Source organism: Nerophis ophidion, linkage group LG06, assembly GCF_033978795.1.
Source record: "Nerophis ophidion isolate RoL-2023_Sa linkage group LG06, RoL_Noph_v1.0, whole genome shotgun sequence".
In the NCBI taxonomy this organism is placed as follows: Eukaryota; Metazoa; Chordata; class Actinopteri; order Syngnathiformes; family Syngnathidae; genus Nerophis; species Nerophis ophidion.
The window spans coordinates 60,246,247-60,268,986 of NC_084616.1; the positions used below are offsets into that span (position 1 = coordinate 60,246,247).

A 22,740-nucleotide genomic window follows, 5' to 3' on the forward strand; every position below is an offset into this window, starting at 1 on the left:
AATGGGTGAATTTTGGCGAATTAAAGGCCTTTCTGTTTATCGCGCCGGAGGCGATGACATCAGAATGTGACGTCACCGAGGTAATACAGCCGCTATTTTCATTTTCAACACATTGTAAACATTGGGTCTCAGCTCTGTTATTTTCCGTTTTTTCGACTATTTTTTGGAACCTTGGAGACATCATGCCTCGTCGGTGTGTTGTCGGAGGGTGTAAACACTAACAGGGAGGGATTCAAGTAGCACCACTGGCCTGAAGATGCGAAAGTGTCTGCCGCCAGACCCCCATTGAATGTGCCGGAGTGTCTGCACATTTTACCGGCAATGACAGACATGGCACAGAGATGTATGGATAACCTGCAGATGCATTTGCAACAATAAAGTCAACAAAATCACAAAAGGTGAGTTTTGTTGATGTTGTTGACTTATGTGCTAATCAGACATATTTGGTCGCGGCGTGACTGCCAGCTAATCGATGCTAACATGCTACGCTAATCGACGCTAACATGCTATTTACCGGCGGTGCTAAAGCAGACATGGCACAGAGATGTATGGATAACCTGCAGATGCATTTGCAACGATAAAGTCAACAAAATCACAAAGGTGAGTTTTGTTGATGTTGACTTATGTGCTAATCAGACATATTTGGTCGCGGCGTGACTGCCAGCTAATCGATGCTAACATGGTAAGCTAATCGACGCTAACATGCTATTTACCGGCGGTGCTAAAGCAGACATGGCACAGAGATTTATGGATAACCTGCAGATGCATTTGCAACGATAAAGTCAACGAAATCACAAAGGTGAGTTTTGTTGATGTTGACTGCCGGTTAATCGATGCTAACATACTACGCTAATCGATGCTAACATGCTATTTACCGGCGGTGCTAAAGCAGACATGGCACAGAGATGTATGGATAACCTGCAGATGCATTTGCAACTATATTACTTTTCCTTCCACCCACATTTAATGCGAAAAAAACACTTACTAATCGACAGATTTAAGTTGCTCCAGTGTCAAAATGCCAAAGTCCTGATCGTTTGGTCCGCACATTTTACCGGCGATGCTAACGCAGCTATTCGGCCATGCTATGGCTATGAATAGCGTCAATAGCTATTCGCTCAATAGCTTCAGTTTCTTCTCCAATACGTTCATACTCCAACCATCCGTTTCAATACATGCGTAATCTTGTGAATCGCTTAATCCGCTGAAATCCGAGTCTGAATCCGAGCTAATGTCGCTATATCTTGCTGTGGTATTCGCAATTGTTTGTTTACATAGGCAGCACTGTATGACGTCACAGGGAAATGGATAGTCGCATCGCAAATAGCAAAAATCAAGCACTTTAAAGCTTTTTTTAGGGATATTCTGAGACCGGTAAAATTTTGAAAAAAACTTCAAAAAATACAACAAGCCACTGGGAACTGATTTTTATTGTTTTTAACCCTTTTGAAATTGTGATAATGTTCCCCTTTAAGCTTTGTCAGTGGGCCTGCTCTGTAAACTGACTGCACACACATAGCCTAGTTTTCCTGAAACTGCTGTAATGATTATCATAGTGACCTGTAAGTACCTACAATGTATTCTCGCTTCAGAAAGAATTAGAATCATTTTGATGGTTCAAGACTTACAGGGCGGTAATTAGAATATAGCATTGTAAAACCTATTGGAGGCTACAGTCTTGGTGATAAAAGGTTTAAAAAAATAATTTAGAAATGCCCGGCTGGCCGTAGTCTGTCCAGGTCTGCTCTATAAAGTGCATGTGTGTTCAGTCTGACCGTGGTTCTTAAATCTGTACCCAAAGGATTTTAGAAGACTGACGGTCCTTTTAGATTTTTACATCTCCAGCGGAGCTCTGAAAAGACCATAAAGTAACTTACTGTAACCTATACTGCGACTCACACACGCCTTTGACTGTTCATGTACAGTTTTGTTTTTTTTATTTCTGTAAAACTTTAGCGGTAATGTAGCAAAGATTTACGGTTTCCCCGTGGATGCTATAAAGTCACAACACCATCAAATCCTCCTTAAAGTTCAGACAACATAACAAGCACGTCGCAATATTTCACCGCAGTGTGCGCCTTCAGCTTCAAGCAGAGATAATTTTGAACAAAGAGAAGGAAAAAGTTGATACAGACATGGGAGGAAGACGTGGTTATCCTCTTCACTGGTAATATATGTTGTGCAGAGCATAGTTGGCTTGAAGACAACACAAATCACTCTCTTACATGGAGACAAGCATGTACACCCACAACCGCAAGCGTGTAGACAGACACGCCTCACATGACACTGTCAAGCTGGACTAAACACAATTTAAAATCAACAGAAAAATTAAAGGCCTACTGAAGTGAGATTTTCTTATTTAAACAGGGATAGCAGGTCCATTCTATGTGTCAGACTTGATCATTTCGCGATATTGCCATATTTTTGCTGAAAGGATTTAGTAGAGAACATCCACGATAAAGTTCGCTAACAGAAAAGCCCTGCCTTTACCGGAAGTCGCAGAAGATGACGTCACCCGTTGATAGCTCCTCACATCCTCACATTGTTTTTAATGGGACCCTCCAACAAAAGAGCTATTCGGACCGAGAAAACGACAATTTCCCCATTAATTTGAGCAAGGATGAAAGATTCGTGTTTGAGAACATTGATAGCGACAGACTAGAAAAAAAAAATCAAGTTAAAAAAAAAAACGGACGGATTCAGATGTTTTTAGACACATTTACTAGGATAATTCTGGGAAATCCCTTATCTTTCTATTGTGTTGTTAGTGTTTTAGTGAGTTTAACAGTACCTGATAATCAGAAGGGTGTGTCCACGGGTGTCTTGAGGCCAGTGTCTGACGGAAGTTGACGGCAGCTGTATGGACGGCACAAGCTCAGCTGATCTCCGGTAAGTGGCGACTTTTTACTACAATTTTCTCACCGAAAACTGCTGGTTGACATTTGGTCGGGATCCATGTTTGCCTGACCGCTCTGATCCATAGGAAAGCTTCACCTCCGGGAATTTTAAACAAGGAATCACCGTGTGTTTGTGTGGCTAAAGGCTAAACCTCTCCAACTCCATCATTCTACTTTGACTTCTCCATTATTAAGTGAACAAATTGCAAAATATTCAGCAAAACAGATGTCCAAAATACTGTGTAATTATGCAGTTAAAGCCGACGACTTTTAGCTGCGTGTGTGCGCAGCGCTCATATTTCCTAACAGTCCGTGATGTCACGCATACACTCATCATTCCGCGACATTTTCAACAAGAAACTCCAAGGAAATTTAAAATTGCAATTTAGTAAACTAAAAAGGCTGTATTGGCATGTGTTGCAATGTTAATATTTCATCATTGATATATAAACTATCAGACTGCGTGGTCGGTAGTAGTGGGTTTCAGTAGGCCTTTAGAAAAGCAAAAAATAAAACGTTGATTTCAGTTTGCTTTACTCATGTTGGGGATGAGTGGATAAATGAGACATGAGCAGCCAGACTGGAATGATCACAACACTCGTAGAGCAGCATGAACGTCCTCTGGAGGAGAACTAGTTTTAGTCATCGATGATAGCTTAAAGAGGACAACCACTTGTTTTGTAAGCCAACCACAATGACCTGATTTGCGCTTTAATGAAGACATTTGATGAAACAGAAATGTGAGCTTATATATGATTAGTTGAGATGTATGTGCATGTGTGTGTGCTTGCAACTTTGTTGAAATAATGCTGGCCATTATTGAAATATTTTTTTTTTGTGGCTGGTTAAGGTGTTAAAGCGGTTTCCTTCATTATAGACGCTCTTTCTGTGTGCATGTCTTAAACACATACGTAGCTGTGCAGTTAGACTTGTGTTTTTACTTTAAACAAAATAAAACTGGCTTGCACTCATTTCCTGTGGACTTGCCCTTACCAATAATTGCCCAAAGTAAACCTTCAGTTAATCTAAACAGCAATTAATGGCTTCTCAGAGCTTCATGCAAGGATTTATAACTGGAGAGTAATGATTTTGTTAGGTTCTTAAAGGCCTACTGAAACCCACTACTACCCACCACGCAGTCTGATAGTTTATATATCAATAATGAAATATTAACATTGCAACACATGCCAATACGGCCTTTTTAGTTTACTAAATTGCAATTTTAAATTTCCCGGGAGTTTCTTGTTGAAAACATCACGGAATGATGACGTGTAGGGACCTAGGGAGGTGTTTACGGCACGTCCAACCGGTAGGAGGCCACGGGGAAGACCCAGGACACGTTGGGAAGACTATGTCTCCCGGCTGGATCCCCCGGGAAGAGCTGGACAAAGTGGCTGGGGAGAGGGAAGTCTGGGTTTCCCTGCTTAGGCTGTTGCCCCCGCGACCCGACCTCGGATAAGCGGAAGAAGATGGATGGATGAATGGATGGATGATGACGTGTATGCGTGACGTCATGGACTGTAAGGAAATATTAGCGCTGCGCACACACACAGCTAAAATTCGTCTGCTTTAACCGCCTAATTACACAGTATTTTGGACATCTGTGTTGCTGAATCTTTTGCAATTTGTTCAATTAATAATGGATAAGTCACAGTAGAAAGATGGAGTTGGGAAGCTTTAGCCTTTAGCCACACAAACACACGGCGATTCCTTGTTTAAAATTCCCGGAGGTTAAGCTTTCCTATGGATCACAGCGGTCAGGCGAACATGGATCCCGACCAAATGTCAACCAGCAGTTTTCGGTGAGAAAATTGTGGTAAAAAGTCGCCACTTACCGGAGATCAGCTGAGCTTGTGCCGTCCATACAGCTGCCGTCGACGTCCCTCAGACACTGGCCTCAAGACACCTGTAGACACACACTTCTCCGACTATCAGGTACTATTAAACTCACTAAAACACTAGCAACATAGTAGAAAAATAAGGGATTTCCCCAAATTATCCTAGTAAATGTGTCTAAAAACATCTGAATCCGTCCCAATGCAATCGCCTTTTTTTTTTTACTTGATTTTTATTTGTTTATTTATTTTTTTCTAGTCCTTGCTATCAATATCCTCAAACAATAATCTTTCATTCTCGCTCAAATTAATGGGGAAATTGTCGTTTTCTCGGTCCTAATAGCTCTTTTTGTTGGAGGCTCCCATTAAAAACAATGTGAGGATGTGAGGAGCCCTCACACGGGTGACGTCATTGTCTGCGACTTCCGGTAAAGGCAGGGCTTTTCTATTAGCGACCAAAAGTTGCGAAATTTATCATGGATGTTCTCTACTAAATCCTTTCAGCAAGAATATGGCAATATCGCGAAATGATCAAGTATGACACATAGAATGGACCTGCTATCCCCGCTTAAATAAGAAAATCTAATTTCAGTAGGCCTTTAACTAGACTTCATGATAAATTATTAATGCTCACGCTTTGTCACGAAGTGGTGGTGACGAACCCCAAGATGCAGAGATGACAGGCTTGGTACAAGGAAATATGGTTTTAATGTTAAAAGAAAAAGCAAGGAAAACACGAACCAGAAACCAGGAAACAGCAAACAGGGACAGGAGTCAGGATCCAGGATCCAGTGAATAGCTCTCGGCCTTCAAGAAATAGGTAGTCCACAGCACACAGCAAACAATACTCCAGCCCTGACTGGAGGGCAAAGCAGGTTTAAATAATGCCTCTGACTAGTGCCCTGGTAACAGGTGAGCGGGCAAACACTAATCAGAGTTAGGTGGAAATTATAAGTAACCATGGTAACTAAAACAAACAAGGGTGTACATAAAACAGGAACTAATGAGTCCAAAACTAACAGAATGTAACTAAACATGATCCGGGACATGGATCAATCTTATGGACTCTCACTTTTTTGGATTTTTTTGCAAAACAATTTGTAAGATTGTGATCATTCCTAGAACATTTGAATTATATTTTATTTCCTATACCGCTTGTTATCATTTGGGTTACGGATTTTACGAGTAAACTGAAGACTATCCCAGCTGGCTTTGACTCCGAGAGGCAGATGCCTTGTTAATAGTATAACCTCTAATTAGCACATGTATCGCAATCTCCCACACAGACTTTAAACTATGGCATGCTCACGTCTAATACACTCCAGTCGTGATTATTTTAATTACAACCTGCCCTTGAACTTGGTAATTGCGAGTGCTAGACAAACGAGAGCTCTAATTAACTGGCTCCACCGGCCTCCCCACTGACTGCGGATCTCCAAAAACAAACAGATGGCGTCACGGACCAGCTCGCCTCTGCCACAAAGCACACGTCAGTGGTCGGCATTCACACTCTGATGTCATGTCCCATAAATGCGGTCAACAGTTTCAGTTACGGTGGAGAGCACAAACACACATGAGCATGCGCTGAATGCATGAGAGTGTTGTGGATATGAAAGTGTGTAAGTGATACAAGTGTACTTGTACTGCACAGACTGTGCAGGTCCTAGTCCAGGGGTAGGGAACCAATGGCTCTAGAGCCAGATGTGGCTCTTTTGATGACTGCATCTGGCTCTCAGATAAATCTTAGCTGACATTGCTTAACACGATAAGTAATGAATAATTCCGCTGGTAATCACAGTGTCAAAAATAACGTTCAAAATATAAAACATTCTCATGCATTTTAATCCATACATCCGGTTTCTACCACACCTGTTCAAGAAGTCACATTAATGGTAAGAAGTATTTTATTTATTGTTGGTTAGCTTCAGAATAACAGTGTTATTAAAAAGAATAAGAGACTTATTAAACTCTAAAAATGTTGGTGTTACTTAAAAATGCAAGCATTTAGTTGTATTCAGTCTTAAAAAAATATATTATATACCCGGCGGCAAATCAAGGAAATACGATACCAATAGAAATAGCGCTATTGACAATGAACAATACCAGTAATTTCCCTCTATTATCAACATTACAGTTGTTCAAATGCAACAATACATATACCTAATGATAACTAGAGATAAAAAAAATCATTACCGAAAAATGGAGAGGGAGAAAGAGAAGCAACCTTGTAGTTAAAATTGAAATAATGGGGTGGTAGCAGCTTGCTGCGGGGTCGTTCTCCCAGGAAAGCAGATGGGCTACTCAGGACATGGCGTGCAGTTATAAACATGATTTAATTTTAAATAAAAAAGGTACAAACAAAATGCGCTCACAGCGAAGGCACAACTTGGCAAAAGAAACAAACCTAAGACTTTAACATAAACTTTGAACATAAAACAAACAACACATACTGTGGCTTGAAAAGAGCAGCATGGACTTTGGCATGAAAAACTAGCATGGACAGAGCATGAAAAGAACAATGACGCCAGGTGGATTGACTGGAAAAGACGAGGTTAAATACTGCCTCTGATTAGTGCTCGAGAAGCTTGTATGGCTCTCTCAGCCGAAAAGGTTCCCGACCCCTGTCCTACTCGATGGCAGCAGCAATGCAAAGTCATAAAAATGTCCCACGAGAGCAGTTATTTGTTTGTTGGGTTCTGTGGTTGAAACTTTACACCTTACTTTCACTGCCCTGCACATCTAAAAATGGGTGTTGAAGTCCCAGTATAATCAAAATGTTAGTGTGCACTATTAATAAGACAAAACAACTATATTCGCAAATGTGGATGGACTAAATACTTAATTATTTTGGCTGTACATCAAGGAAGAATGGGAAAGAATTCCCCCGGAAAAGCTTCAAAAATTGGTCTCCTCAGCTCCCAAACGTTTACTGAGTGGTGTTAAAAGGAAAGGCCATGTAACACAGTGGTAAACATGTCCCCGCCAACTTTTTGCAATGTAATGATTATTTGCAACAAAAAAAAATTGTTTGCCAGTTCAAACATTAAATATCTTGTCTTTGCAGTCTATTCAATTGAATGTAACTTGAGAAAGATTTGCAAATCATTTTATTTACGAGTTACACAATCTGCCAACTTGACATGTTCAAAACCTGTCTAACACAGTTTAATGAACGAATGTTAAATATTTTAAATGGTTTTATAATTCGGTCTCTACCCTGACGGCACGTGCCTGATGTAGTGTGTATATGTTAGATAAATGCAAACACAAGACACACACATTTACATGAGTTACAGCTACTATTTAATCCTGTCTACAAAGAATTAACAGAGGCTTGGCTGCGGCAGCTCTCCAGCTGATACACATCCAACATGGCAGATGGACACAGACATACTAAGACATATTACAAGTGGAGGGAATACTAAAATGTACAGGATGCTGATTGCAGTCCCAAATTCATCAAATTGACCTGAAGACGACCAAGAACCACAGCCCAATAGAATTACGATGTGATAAGGACCACCTAGTCTGCTGCAATCAGGGTTGCCTCACTGACATCCAAGCTTGGATTTTCCCTATTCCGTCGCTTCCCCTCTTTTTACATTCTTGACTGTCCTTTCTATTGCATGGACCTGTGCACTAAAACACATCACTGCACTTGAGTGGCAGAAGCCTTATATACAGCCTGGGCTGCTTGATCGCCATTTAGCCATATCCTGTTTGAGGCATTCAATCTGTTTCGCCCCTGCAGGTCACTGCTAAGCTCACTAACAGAGCAACTGTAGTTTTCCGCCGGCTTGATGGATATGCAGAGCTCACGTTGCAACCATAGTGTGAAATGTTAATGTTGTTTTTCTTGTTTGCATAAACACAGAAATGAATGCAAATATATGCATGATTTGGTCAGTTTTCCATTCTTCCATTTTTGAGGATTATGAGGGGCCACAGGGCCAACACAGATAGACGGACAACATTCACACTCACATTCACACACTCGGGCCAATTTAGTGTTGCCAATCAACCTATCCCCAGGTGCATGTCTTTGGCGGTGGGAGGAAGCCGGAGTACCTGGAGGTAACCCACGCAGTCACGGGGAGAACATGCAAACTCCACACGGAAAGATCCCTGGCCCGGGATTGAACTCAGGACTACTCAGGACCTTCGTATTGTGATGCACATGCACTAACCCCTTTACCACTGTGATGCCTGTGTCCTTTAAATCACACTTAGGGCGATGAGAACAGGAATGTGAACTAGGGTAACCATAGAATAGAATAGAATGGACTTTATTGTCATTATATTTGCATATAACGAGATTAAAGACTCCAATTTAAGGTGCGGTAGTGGGAACAAATATAGGGTGAAATGAATAACACAAGAGGTAATAAAGGAAAAAACTAACAATTGAAATAAACAGACTACTATCCAATAAAAATAATAAGCAATCCTGTATAATATACAGTATACCGATATTGGTATAGTACCGCGATACTAATGAGTCATATTCAGTACGATACTGCCTCTGAAACGTATTTGGTTCCACGGTCCCGCAACCCCCCTTCCCTGCGCCTACGTCGTCGTGACGTTGCTGATTTATTAGCAGACGAGCATGTTCGGCGGCGCACAATCACGGAGTACTTACAAGCAGACACAATGTGGAGACAGAAAAGAGAGAACGGACGCATTTTCGCTTAAAAACTAACAATAAAGGTGAAGTTATAAAGCTGAAAAACCCTCAGGAAGAAGTGCTTTAAGACATGCTAGCTAGCTAGCTGCTAATGTCCACCTGCCGTCGACAGTGTTTTAGCTACTTCTTAATCACTAATCCTGGTCTCCATGGCGACAAATAAAGTACGTTTCTCACAAGTATCATCCCTGCAGGACGAGGGATAGCTAAACATGCTTCACTACACACCGTAGCCCACCCGCATCAACATGTAAACAAACGCTATAGGTGGATCTACACCTGACATCTACTATAATGATATCAAGTACAGGCATGTATCTAGTCGATACAACTATGAGTACATCAATATTTTTTGTCATCACAACATTTTCTTTCGTTTTTTTAAAAATTCATATTATGTTTATAAACTCAGGAAATATGTCACTGGACACATGAGGACATTGAATATGACCAATGTATGATCCTGTAACTACTTGGTATCGGATTGATACCTAAATTTGTGGTAGCATCCAAAAGTAATGTAAAGTGTCAAACAAAAGAAGAATAAGTTATTTTTACATTTCAACATAAGTGTAGATAGAACATGTTAAAGGGGAACATTATCACAATTTCAGAAGGGTTAAAACCAATAAAAATCAGTTCCCAGTGGCTTGTTTTATTTTTCGAATTTTTTTTCAAAATTTTACCCATCACGCAATATCCCGAAAAACGGCTTCAAAGTGCCTGATTTTCACTATTGGTATATCCACCCGTCCATTTTCCTGTGACGTCACTGCGTGATGCCAATACAAACAAACATAGCGGATAGAACTGAAAGATATAGCGACATTTGCTCGGATTCAGACTCGGATTTCAGCGGTTTAAGCGATTCAACAGATTACGCATGTATTGAAACGGATGGTTGGAGTGTGGAGGCAGATAGCGAAAACGAAATTGAAGAAGAAACTGAAGCTATTGAGCCATATCACGACAGACAGCGGCAACAAGGACGAATTTGGCGATCGCCTTCTAACCAACGATTGCATCTTTTAACCACTGGAGCAACTTGAATCTGTCGATTGGTATGTGTTTGTTTGGCATTAAATGTGGGTGGAGGGAAAGGCTGGGTGCAAATATAGCTACAAATGAAGCATAATGATGCACTATGTACATACAGCTAGCCTAAATAGCAAATTAGCATCGATTAGCTTGCAGTCATGCCGTGAGTAAATATGTTTGATCAGCACATAAGTCAACAACATCAACAAAACTCACCTTTGTGAGTTCGTTGACTTTATCATTGGAAATGCATCTGCTTTGAGTGTTGCATGATATCCACACATCTCTGTCGTAGCATCGCTATCGTCGGTTAAGTGTGCAGAACAAACGAGGGAATTTCGTGTCTTTCGACCACTGGTGCAACTTGAATCCGTCAATTGGTATGTGTTTGTTTGGCATTAAATGTGGGTGGAGGGAAAAGCTGGATGCAAATATAGCTAAAAATGAGGCATAATGATGCAATATGTACATACAGCTAGCCTAAATAGCATGTTAGCATCGATTAGCATGCCGTGATCATTGACATGTCTGATTAGCACACTCCACGTAAGTCAACTTGAATCCGTCTCTGTTCGTGTTGTTACACCCTCCGACAACACACCGACGAGGCATGATGTCTCCAAGGTATGGAAAACAGTCGAAAAAACGCAAAATAACAGAGCTGATTTGACTTGGTGTGTGTTATGTGTTTGAGAAAATGGCGGATTGCTTCCCGTTGTGACGTCACGGGTGAAAGGTCATTGCTCTGACAGCGAACAATTGCTAAATATTTATTTGGTTTATTATTTATCAGGATAATTTCCCAGTCTGACTCTAACTTAGAAACTTATTCCATCCATTCATTCATTTATTTCTATCGCTTATTCCCTTTGAGGTCGCTGGTGTCTATCTCAGCTGCAATCGGGCGGAAGGCGGCGTACACCCTCGACAAGTCGCCACCTCATTGCAGGGCTAAAAACTTCTTGTGAATGATTATTTAGTTTGGTCATTTGGTCGAAAAAAGTAATCATAAGTTTTTTACCGTATGACTGTTTGCTGGTGGTACATCTACTGTCACTTCCAACACCTGCAAAAATTGTCTTTGGGATTTCTTTCTGGTTGTGTGTGTCTGCTCATTGTTACACACTGCAGCCAGCACATTTGATGAATGTGGAAAGAGCAAAAAAAGATTAGGTAAAGGAGGACAGAGAAGAAAAGTGTCTTGTCAAAGATGCTTAGAGGCCAAGGGATAAAAGCCAAATCTCTCATGTCAACAAAAGATACATTGCAGGACAATGATGCCGTTTCATGCACGAGCCACACAAAAGGAATGAACACAAAGATAGCAGAGCGTGCCAGAAAGCATGTTTTAAAAACTAATACAGCGTGCCAAGAACTCTTGTTGAATAACAAAATGTTCGTGTCCCAGAAGCTTCACAAGACACGAAGACAGTGACGCTCCGCAAGTCACCCAGTGGAATGTCCACAGAGTCGTTTCCCAGCTTGTCTTTACCATAGTCTGTTGTTGCCGCCAAGCCTGTGTGTGGTCCTGGTGCGGCTCAGCCACTCAGAATCATTTCCATTTAAACATATCTGTGGCTCTCAATGCAAACCACCACTGTTATCCACTCCAGTGGAGGCAACACCAAAGACTTGCCCTCTGGGTGACCGCCTGTGTGTTTGTATGTGAGACCGTGCATGTGTCTCCATGGTCCAGTCGCAGTGCCATTCTTTGTCATTCATCTTCTGACATAATTCTCATATAATCAAGATAATGGGAAGAAAACAGCCTTGTGTGAGTGGTGATGAATGTGTTTTAAACGGTCTCTTATCTCTAAGTGATCAGCGGTTCTACTCCCAGGAGCTCCTCCCCGCCACAAACAACAGTGTACATCGCATCATTTAGAAGGAATGTGGTTTCTAAACCATAAGATACATCCAGACATATTTTTATTACTTTTGATAGACATAGGTGTGGCTGTCTAAACCACAGAATTATGACTTGAGACAGTCCTGTCAAGATAAGTATACATATAGTGTGTTAACATATACTTTGAGTTTAATAGCTTCATTTTGCTGCTTTCAACCCTTTGGCCATACCTATACAGTAGTACCTCAACTTAAAAGCACCATTCGTATTTCAAACCATTCATATCTCAAATCAGTCCCACCCACTGAAATTAATTTAAAATCAAATATAATCCGGGATTTGGTAGAAAAATGGATGGATGGATGGATGGATTTCAACATCTCACATGTCTTTTAAAAAGAAAACAAATACAAACCCCGTTTCCATATGAGTTGGGAAATTGTGTTAGATGTAAATATAAACGGAATACAATGATTTGCAAATCATTTTCAACCCATATTCAGTTGAATATGCTACAAAGACAACATATTTGATGTTCAAACTGATAAACATTTTTTTTTTGCAAATAATCATTAACTTTAGAATTTGATGCCAGCAACCCGTGACAAATAAGTTGTGAATGGTGGCAATAAATACTGATAAAGTTGAGGAATGTTCATCAAACACTTATTTGGAACATCCCACAAGTGTGCAGGCTAATTGGGAACAGGTGAGTGCCATGATTGGGTATAAAAACAGCTTCCATGAAATGCTAAGTCATTCACAAACAAGGATGAGTCAAAAGTCACCACTTTGTCAGCAAATTGTCGAACAGTTTTAGAACAACATTTCTCAACGAGCTATTGCAAGGAATTTAGGGATTTTACCATCTACGCCCCGTAAAATCATCAAAAGGTTCAGAGAATCTGGAGAAATCACTGCACGTAAGCGATGATATTACGGACCCTTGATCTCTCAGGCGGTACTGCATCAAAAAAGACATCAGTGTGTAAAGGATATCACCACATGGGCGCAGGAACACTTCCTAAAACCACTGTCAGTAACTACAGTTAGTCGCTACATCTGTAAGTGCAAGTTAAAACTTGACTATGCAAAGCGAAAGCCATTTATCAACAACACCAAGGAACGCCGCCGGCTTCGCTGGGCCCGAGCTCATCGAAGATGGGCTGATGCAAAGTGGAAACGCGTTCTGTGGTCTGACGAGTCCACATTTCAAATTATATTTGGAAATTGTGGACGCGGTGTCCTCCGGAATAAAGAGGGAAATAACCATGCAGATTGTTATAGGCGCAAAGTTCACAAGCCAGCATCTTAGTGCCCAAGCCATGGGTAACTTACACATCTGTGAAGGCACCATTAATGCTGAAACATCCATACAGGTTTTGGAGCAACATATGTTGTCATCCAAGCAATGTTATCCTGCTTATTTCAGCAAAACAATGCCAAGTCACAAGTTACAACAGCGTGGCTTAGTAGTAAAAGAGTGCGGGTACTTTCCTGGCCCGCCTGCAGTACAGACCTATCTCCCATCGAAAATGTGTGGCGCATTATGAAGCGTAAAATACAACAAGATCCCGGACTGGTGAACAACTTAATCTGTACACCAAGCAAGAATGGTAAAGAATTCCACTTTCAAAGCTTCAACAATTAGTTTCTTCAGTTCCCAAACGTTTATTGAGTGTTGTTAAAAGAAAATGTGATGTAACACAGTGGTGAACATGTCCTTTCCCAACTACTTTGGCACGTGTTGCAGCCATGAAATTCTAAGTTAATTATTATTTGCAAAAAAAATAAAGTTTATGAGTTTGAAAATCAAATATCTTGTCTTTGTATTGCATTCAATTGAATATGGGTCGAAAAGGATTTGCACATCATTGTATTCCGTTTACATTTACATCTAACACAATTTCCCAACTCATATGGAAACAGGGTTTGTAGATAAGAGATGCTGTTTGAAAATCATTGCAATGAAAACAACAGTACTTTTATGATACAATGTAATACTATTGTACAGTGTTTACCTTGGGGCAAGACTAATTTGCTCAGTGGCCTTGTGGTTAGAGTGAGGTCGGTAGATTGTGAGTTCCATCCCAGGCCGAGTCATACCAAAGACTATAAAAATAGGACCCATTACCTCCCTGCTTGGCACTCAGCATCAAGGGTTGGAATTGGGGGTTAAATCACCAAAAATGATACCTGGGCGCGGCCACCGCTGCTGCTCAATGCTCCCCTCACTTCCTGGTGGGTGAACAAGGGTATGGGTCAAATGCAGAGGACACATTTCACAACACCTAGTGTGTGTGTGACAATCATTGGTACTTTAACTTTAGCTTTAACTTAAGACTAATGCTGTGTCTTCTCCAAGTGATACAGTCACTTTTTAGCAAACAAAAAACAAGCAGTTTGACTGTGAAATAAATAGTGGATAGTAGACACTGCAGGTGGAGTTTCCTATATTCCTGTTACGTCTTGTAAAGGAACTAGGTATAAATCAATTATGGATACAAACAAGCAAGTATAAAACAATTAATGGCCAATGCATTCACATCTTATTTGAATAAAGAACCAACATTTGTGGTTAAATTAACGAAAGTAAAATATTTTGTGCTCACATTTACAACATTTAAGAACATTTGAGAAATTGTCAACAAGACTACACCAATAAACTTTTTAACAGTATCTGTTGTCCGCCCTGCCATCGCCGATGAAAGACAGCGTCCCAGGCGTTGTTTGCCCCTCGCTTCCTACAAACCCCGTTTCCATATGAGTTGTGAAATTGTGTTAGATGTAAATATAAACGGAATACAATGATTTGAAAATCCTTTTCAACCCATATTCAGTTGAATGCACTACAAAGACAAGAGATTTGATGTTCAAACTTATAAACTTAATTTTTTTTTGGGCAAATAATAAATAACTTTGAATTTCATGGCTGCAACATGTTTTCGTTGTACTTGTGCAATGACAATAAAGACCTATCCTATCTTAGCCTATCCTATCCAAAGTAGTTGGGAAAGGGCATGTTCACCACTGTGTTACATCACATTTTCTTTTAACAACACTCAATAAACGTTAGGGAACTGAGGAAACTAATTGTTGAAGCTTTGAAAGTGGAATTATTTCCCATTCTTGTTTTATGTAGAGCTTCATTCGTTCAAAAGTCCGGGGTCTCCGCTGTCGCATTTTACGCTTCATAATGCGCCACACATTTTCGATGGGAGACAGGTCTGGACTGCAGGCGGGCGAGGAAAGTTCCCACACTCTTTTTTCACGAAGCCACGCTGTTGTAACATGTGGCTTGGCATTGTATTGCTGAAATAAGCAGGAGCATCCATGATAACACTGCTTGGATGGCAACATATGTTGCTCCAAAACCTGTATGTACCTATTAGCATTAATGGTGCCTTCACAGATGTGTAAGTTACCCATGCCTTGGGCACTAATACACCCCCATACCATCACAGATACTGGCTTTTGAATTTTGCGCCTAGAACAATCTGGATGGTTCTTTTCCTCTTTGTTACAGAGGACACGAATTCCACATTTTCCAAAAACAATTTGAAATGAGGACTCGTCAGATCATGGAACACTTTTCTACTTTACATCAGTCCATCTTAGTTGATCTCGGGCCCAGAGAAGGCGGCGGCGTTTCTGGATGTTGTTGATAAATGGCTTTAGCTTACCTGGCACTTACAGATGTATCGACAAACTGAATTTAGTGACGGTGGTGTTCCGAAGTGTTCCTGAGCCCATATGGTGATATCCTTTAGATATTGATGTCGGTTTTTGATACAGTGCGGTCTGAGGGATCGAAGGTGACGTTCATTCAATGTTGGTTTCCGGTCATGCCGCTTACGTTGAGTGATTTCTCCAGCGTCTCTGAACTTTTTGATGATATTATGAACCGTAGATGTTGAAATCCCTAAATTTCTTGCAATAGCACTGTGAGAAAAGTTATTCTTAAACTGTTTGACTATTTGCTCACCCAGTTGTGGACAAAGGGGTGTACCTCGCCCCATCCTTTCTTGTGAAAGACTGAGTATTTTTTGGGAAGCTGTTTTTATACCCAATCATGGCACCCATCTATTCCCAATTAGCCTGCACACCTGTGGGAGGTTCCAAATAACTGTTTGATGAGCATTCCTCAACTTTATCAGTATTTATTTTCACCTTTCCCAACTTCTTTGTCACGTGTTGCTGGCATCAAATTCTAAAGTTAATGATTATTTGCAAAAAAAAAAGTTAATCAGTTTTAACATCAAATATGTTGTCTTTGTAGCATATTCAACTGAATATGGGTTGAAAATGATTTGCAAATCATTGTATTCTGTTTTGTATTTACATCTAGCACAATTTTACAACTCATATGGAAACGGGGTTTGTAATTTCCAAAGCCTACTTCATCCATCTCTTGTATTTTTTTCTTTCTGATGAAATGACAACCACTTCTGTTTCAGAAGTTGCTGCGCTGCCATAACTTGCTCCACTCTCATTTCTGTTTTGTTGGTCACGTCTTGTGGCTGAAAGTTGTGTTGCAGCTTTTTATTATCCTGTTGTGTTTGTTTTCTTGTAACTTTTGCAATTTTGCTGTAGCTGGAAAGTTTTTCTGTTGTAATTTATGATATTGTCTTGTGGCGTTTGGGTTTGTTATGACTTTTCTCAGCCACCGTAGATATCCGGGCGAGATCCATGGACCAAGTCCACGGTTCTCGCCCGGACAAGGGTTGGGGAAGACATCTTACCCCGAATGGAGGAGTTCAAGTTCCTCAGAATCTTGTTCACGAGTGAGAAAAGAGTGGATCGTGAGATCGATAAGCGGATCGGTGCGACGTCTGCAGTAATGCGGAACCTGCATTGATCCATCGTAGTTAAGGATATGAACCGTAAAGCAAAGCTTTCAGTTTACCAGTCGATCTACGTCCCTATGCTCACCTATGGTCATGAGCTTTGGGTTATGACTGAAAGGACAAGACCACGGGTGCAAGCGGCCGAAATGAGTTTCTTCCTTAGAGATACGGTGATAAGCGCTGCCATCCGGGAGGAGCTCAAAGTAAAGCCACTGATTCTCCACGTCGAGAGGAGCCAGATGAGGTGGTTCGGGCATCTGGCCAGGATGCCCCCTGAACGCCTCCCTAGAGAGGTGTTTAGAGCATGTCCGACCGGTAGGAGGCTACGTGGAAAACCCAGGACACCTTGGGGAGATTATGTCTGCCGGCTGGCCTGGTAACGCCTCTGGATCCCCCGGGAGCAGCTGGACGAAGCGGCTGGGGAGAGGGAAGTCTGTGCCTCTCTCTCTGCCCCACCGACCCGACCTCAGATAAGCGGAAGAAGATGGATAGATCCACCATTTTTGTCTTGATGACGCCACAGACAGAAAAATAGACTTAACATTTAACGTCCTTATCATTAAATTGCTAAACTTCATATAAAGTCTGTCATTCTTAAATTAAATGTTTTCCTTTTCTACTATCTATAAAATTGATCGATTCCTTTTTAGATTGATTTGGATGAATACCTTTCATCCAGAAGTTAAACTTGGCGAGCACAGATCGATATACTGTACTAGAAATTTAGTACTATAAATCAATCTATTGATATATCGATCAATCGTTATACTCCTCGCATTTACCTTGAAGAGCAACCACAGAGATGTTAGTTGTATCTTGGTTGTTGGATATTCACCTCTGTAACTACAGCAGCAGTTCACCCTCACTGTGCCCAGACTGCTCTCTAATGGTGCGAGGAGCTCAAATGAGAATTGCCGCGCTGAACACTGGTCGTTATCCATTGGGAGAACGGACTACCTCTGGCGTCTTTTCCAAGCTGCCTCTACGTTGCAAATACCGTCAGCAGCTTTTACATATTTTTGTCCGCTATTATGAATATTGTCTGCTAGCGCCGGAAATAGTAGCTGTTTATTGAGGTGCTGACTCCACGGTTGTCTTGCAAATTTTCTGCTCGGTCGGTCATATTTGGTTTTGTCTTTAATAACTTTTAACACCGGATGTTTTGGGGCAGATCTTGCGGGGTTCCTTCTGGCATTTGCATTGCCAGCTAGAGGTGAATGGAAGTATAACTCTTCTTTTTCTATTTCATGGCGAAGGCACGCAACAGTCAAGTAAATTAAATTTTGCACGCAACTTAAATCATAACAAAAAGCACAGAGAAAACTTGTGTCTAGGGCAGTGGTTCTTAACTAGGGTTCGATCGAACCCTAGGGGTTCGTGTAGTGAGTCTTATTCTGCGTTGTGTAGTTTTTTAAGTAGGAGACACTCCACCATACCGTTGTTTCATCATTTATTGGACACCTTTGTTGGAAACATGAAACACATACACAGGTATATACTTTCCTGGCGGAGTGATACCTCATCAGCAAAAGTCCGATAGAAGAGAAAGTAAATATCATTCATTCATACAAAAAATAATAATTTAAATTACATTAACAAAAACGTTTCATCACAAAAAAATAATAATAATACACAAATCCACATACCTTTGTTGGAAACATAAAACACATACACAGGTCTCTACATTTATGGCGGAGTGATACCTGCGTAAATACCATGTGTAATTATGACCAAACATTTCAAACATTCGACGCTCTAATCCTTACTTAACAAAATTGTGCATAAAAAATACTTGAAACCACACATCACTTATACCTACAACATTAATGTTTTAACTTTTAAAGTATTATGACAGTTTAGAAATAATATTTACACAGGAAACAGAGCAATGAAGAACTATTACCTCATCAGCAAAAGTCCGATAGAAGAGGAAGTAAAAATCCGAAAAAACCGCAGAGTCACTTCCTGCACCGGTTCTTCAAAATAAAACATAACACCCTGTCTCGTTCATAATATAGCGCAACAACATCACACTATTACATTCGGTGAGTCAACCTGAGGGGTTCGGTGGAGTATCTGCCACGGAGGTCAAGATACACCCGACTCATTGTGTAAATAAAACCTTCTCCCAATCGGCGTATTATGGACACCCCCAAACAATGTTCCCTCTAATTTTCAATCTGATTTGCAGGTGTGTGGTTTGTTGTGAGTTCATGCACTGTGTTGGTTTTGTTCTTTGAATAAGGTGATGTTCATGCAGGGTTCATTTTGTGCACCAGTAAAAAAAATACATAACTTTGTCTTGAATTTGAAAAACATTTATATTTTTCACTAAAGAAGGGTTCGGTGAATGCGCATATGAAACTAGTGGAGTTCGGTACCTCCAACAAGGTTAAGAATCACTGGTCTAGGGGTACTTGTAAATTGAGGTACCACTGTGCTCATTTACAGTACAACAAATATTGTGTGTAGGCCTACTAACAAATAAAAGTGTTGGCAGTGCCCCGTGCAATAATTCCATCAGTTTTTCTTTTGTTCGTAATCTCTACATCAATCCAGGACTCTGTCCCAGTGCACGGATAAAGTCCAGGAAGGTGTGGTTCGGTGGATTATGTGTGAAAGAAGAGCCCATCAAACATTTTTTGGAGAAACTAGAGCCGACTGTTTTTAAGGCCCATTGGTCCAACATCAGTGATATCTTCTTTTGGATAAATAAGACATACATTCCGAAACACACGCTTAAGTAGAAGCTGCATCTATTTTGTCTGTTTTACCGGGACTGTGCAATCAGTGGTTACATGCCAACTGGACAATATTTACCATATTTATTTACATATTTAATCCACAATAAAAAGCCTGCACAGCATAGGAGGTAGGAAATACTGACTCCAACCCCCTTAGCACACTGGGAATCAGCATTACTCCTCTCTAGTCAGTTTTACCAGTCACTTTATACTTTTTATTGTCTCGTTTTTTACATTTAGGCCATATTGCAGTGGTTCTCAAATGGGGGTGCGCGTACCCCTGGGGGTACTTGAAGGTATGCCAAGGGGTACGTGAGATTTTTAAAACATATTCTAAAAATAGCAACAATTCAAAAATCCTTTATAAATATATTTATTGAAGGATACTTCAACAAAATATGAATGTAAGTTCATAAACTGTGAAAAGAAATTCAACAATGCAATATTCAGTGTTGACAGCTAGATTTTTTTGTGGACATGTTCCATAAAAATTGATGTCAAAGATTTCTTTATTTTCTGAAGAAATGTTTACAACTTAGTTGATGAATCCAGATGGATCTCTATTACAATCCCCAAAGAGGGCACTTTAAGTTGATGATTACTTCTATGTGTAGAAATATTTATTTATAATTGAATCACTTGTTTATTTTTCAACAGGTTTTTAGTTATTTTTATATCTTTTTTTCCAAATAGTTCAAGAAAGACCACTACAAATGAGCAATATTATGCACTCTTATACAATTTAATAAATCAGAAAGTGATGACATAGTGCTGTATTTTACTTCTTTATATATTTTTTTCAACCAAAAATGCTTTGCTCTGATTGGGGGGTACTTGAATTGAAAAACGGTTCAAAGGGGGTACATCACTGAAAAAAGGTTGAGAACCACTGCCATATTGTATATTGCATATTGTGTGGTTTCTTCTTTTTTTAAATGCAAAGCACCTCAGGGAAGCAACCTAAATTCCGTTGGACCTGTACCTGTATATGCACAATGACAATAAAGATCATTCATTCATTCATAGTGTCTTTGCATCATAAAAGTTGGGGGACCATTTGTCACTAACTCAATCTGTAGTTGGCAACATGTTGGCAATTGTGGCACATCCCCAAGCACAACTCCGTTGCCCTTCAGTCTGCCTTTCCTCCAACGTTGTATTGCAACACACTTTCCTTTAACTCATTTGGCAACCAGGGTAGAATCACAGACCAGATTGGATGTGTGTTGACCCCAAACAGCTCTGAGCCCATTACAGGGTGATAAATGACCCAGCGGCGAATTAGGGAGTCTTTGGAGCATTGGAAGAGGAAGAACAGGATGCACTGGGAGTGATTACAGTCACACAGCTCTGCTCAGGGGACAAAATTGTTGAAACAGTACAAGAATGATCCAACCACAAGGACGGTGAGCTTTACTTCGTCAAAGGAAGGGTGGCCCAAAGAGTTGACGGGCTAAGGGGTGTTGAGAGAGAGGGAGATGGAGCGTGTGATCACGTAGATCTTTGCGTTGACATCTGCAGCTGACAGACTCTCACAGAATTTTTTTTTTTATTATTATTTCACTACTTTGTTTTCACAAAAATAATAAAACTGACCTCATCCGGCATAAAAACATGTTTGCATGTATGTGCACATATGGCCTGAAAATACACACGTCGATTTGCAGAACAAATACAGACGTGTGTTGCTTTTGGATTTGATTTTAGCTTCATGGCTTTTTATCTCCTTTGTCTCTGTGTGTCAGTGACAGTGCTCTCAGTCAGAGGTGTACACGAAGGACAGAAGTGCAAAACTCCAGATGTACGCACGCACAGCTGCCTTTCTGTTCAGTTGCAGGCCCAACATCCACAATAGAACATTAGAAAGCTAACCAATGAGAGCAGAACATGCAAAACAGTCAAATCCATCTGTGATTTGAGAAGATGAAGTCAATATTGAAGCTCTTTTTTTTAACAATATTTTATTTCAAAATGTACAGAAACGGGACCAATATTGTTGAGTAAGGCAAAGCTCAAACTTTACTGACGACTCACATCGGGGGACCTAAAATGCAGTAGTCACCGTTAATGATACCACTTGCAAATTAAAAACAAAACTTTCTTTATTCATATATACAGCACATATACTATAACTTATATTTATATTAAAAAAACAAAGATAATTAGACTGACATTTGTTTAAAACCCCACTCACCTATTGAATCTTTACCTTTATTTTTTTTTTTATCTTCCCAATAACACATGTCCATGAAACGTCATTTGGACCAGAGGAAAGTGCACCAGTCTTGATCCTAATAAGATATGTGTGGGGGTTTAATGCCCACTTTTGAACTTGGACACAGACCCAAGCCCTGAGCTACGACCTGAAAGGACAAAGCAGTTTTGAGTGTCAGAAGGACAACTTTCTCATTAAGCTCAAATCTGATAAAGCCAAACAACCAAAGAATAAGCTCTTAGTGTATGTGATATTGCTGTAGCACCTGGAAGTTCACACAAGACTACTCGTGAAAATGTGAAGTCAGGAGGTATCTCAGGGCGAAGACCTTTTAAGGTGGTGAGGTGTAATGAGTACACTAGGAGTGTAGGGTGTTCTTGTATTCCTTTCTGTTCCGTGACTTTATTGTGATATGTTTTCATGCCAAGCCGATCCAAGGAAAAGTTCTGGATGGCTGGATAGATGCGGCCATCTCCGGTCACCTGGGAAACAGTCCCAGGAGGATGCAGAGCAGTGTTGCAGAAAAAGATGGTGTGAGAGTATGAGCTCTTCCACACTCCATTGAGTTCTCCTGCAGAAAGAAATGGGCCAAACACGATGATGTACAACAGATATGGAACACTTTAAT

The 22,740-nt window shown here is 40.5% G+C and overlaps 1 protein-coding gene across 1 annotated transcript in view; it reads right to left on the reverse strand.

Moving 5' to 3' along the window:
* Window positions 1-21,843: 21,843 nt before the first annotated feature.
* Window positions 21,844-22,740, reverse strand: part of cacna2d3a (calcium channel, voltage-dependent, alpha 2/delta subunit 3a) — a 308,948-nt gene continuing 308,051 nt past the window's right edge. The window contains exon 36 of the mRNA XM_061904454.1: window positions 21,844-22,683. Coding sequence (XP_061760438.1) covers window positions 22,591-22,683 — 93 coding nt within the window. The 3' untranslated portion in view covers window positions 21,844-22,590. The remainder of the gene's footprint in view (window positions 22,684-22,740) is intronic.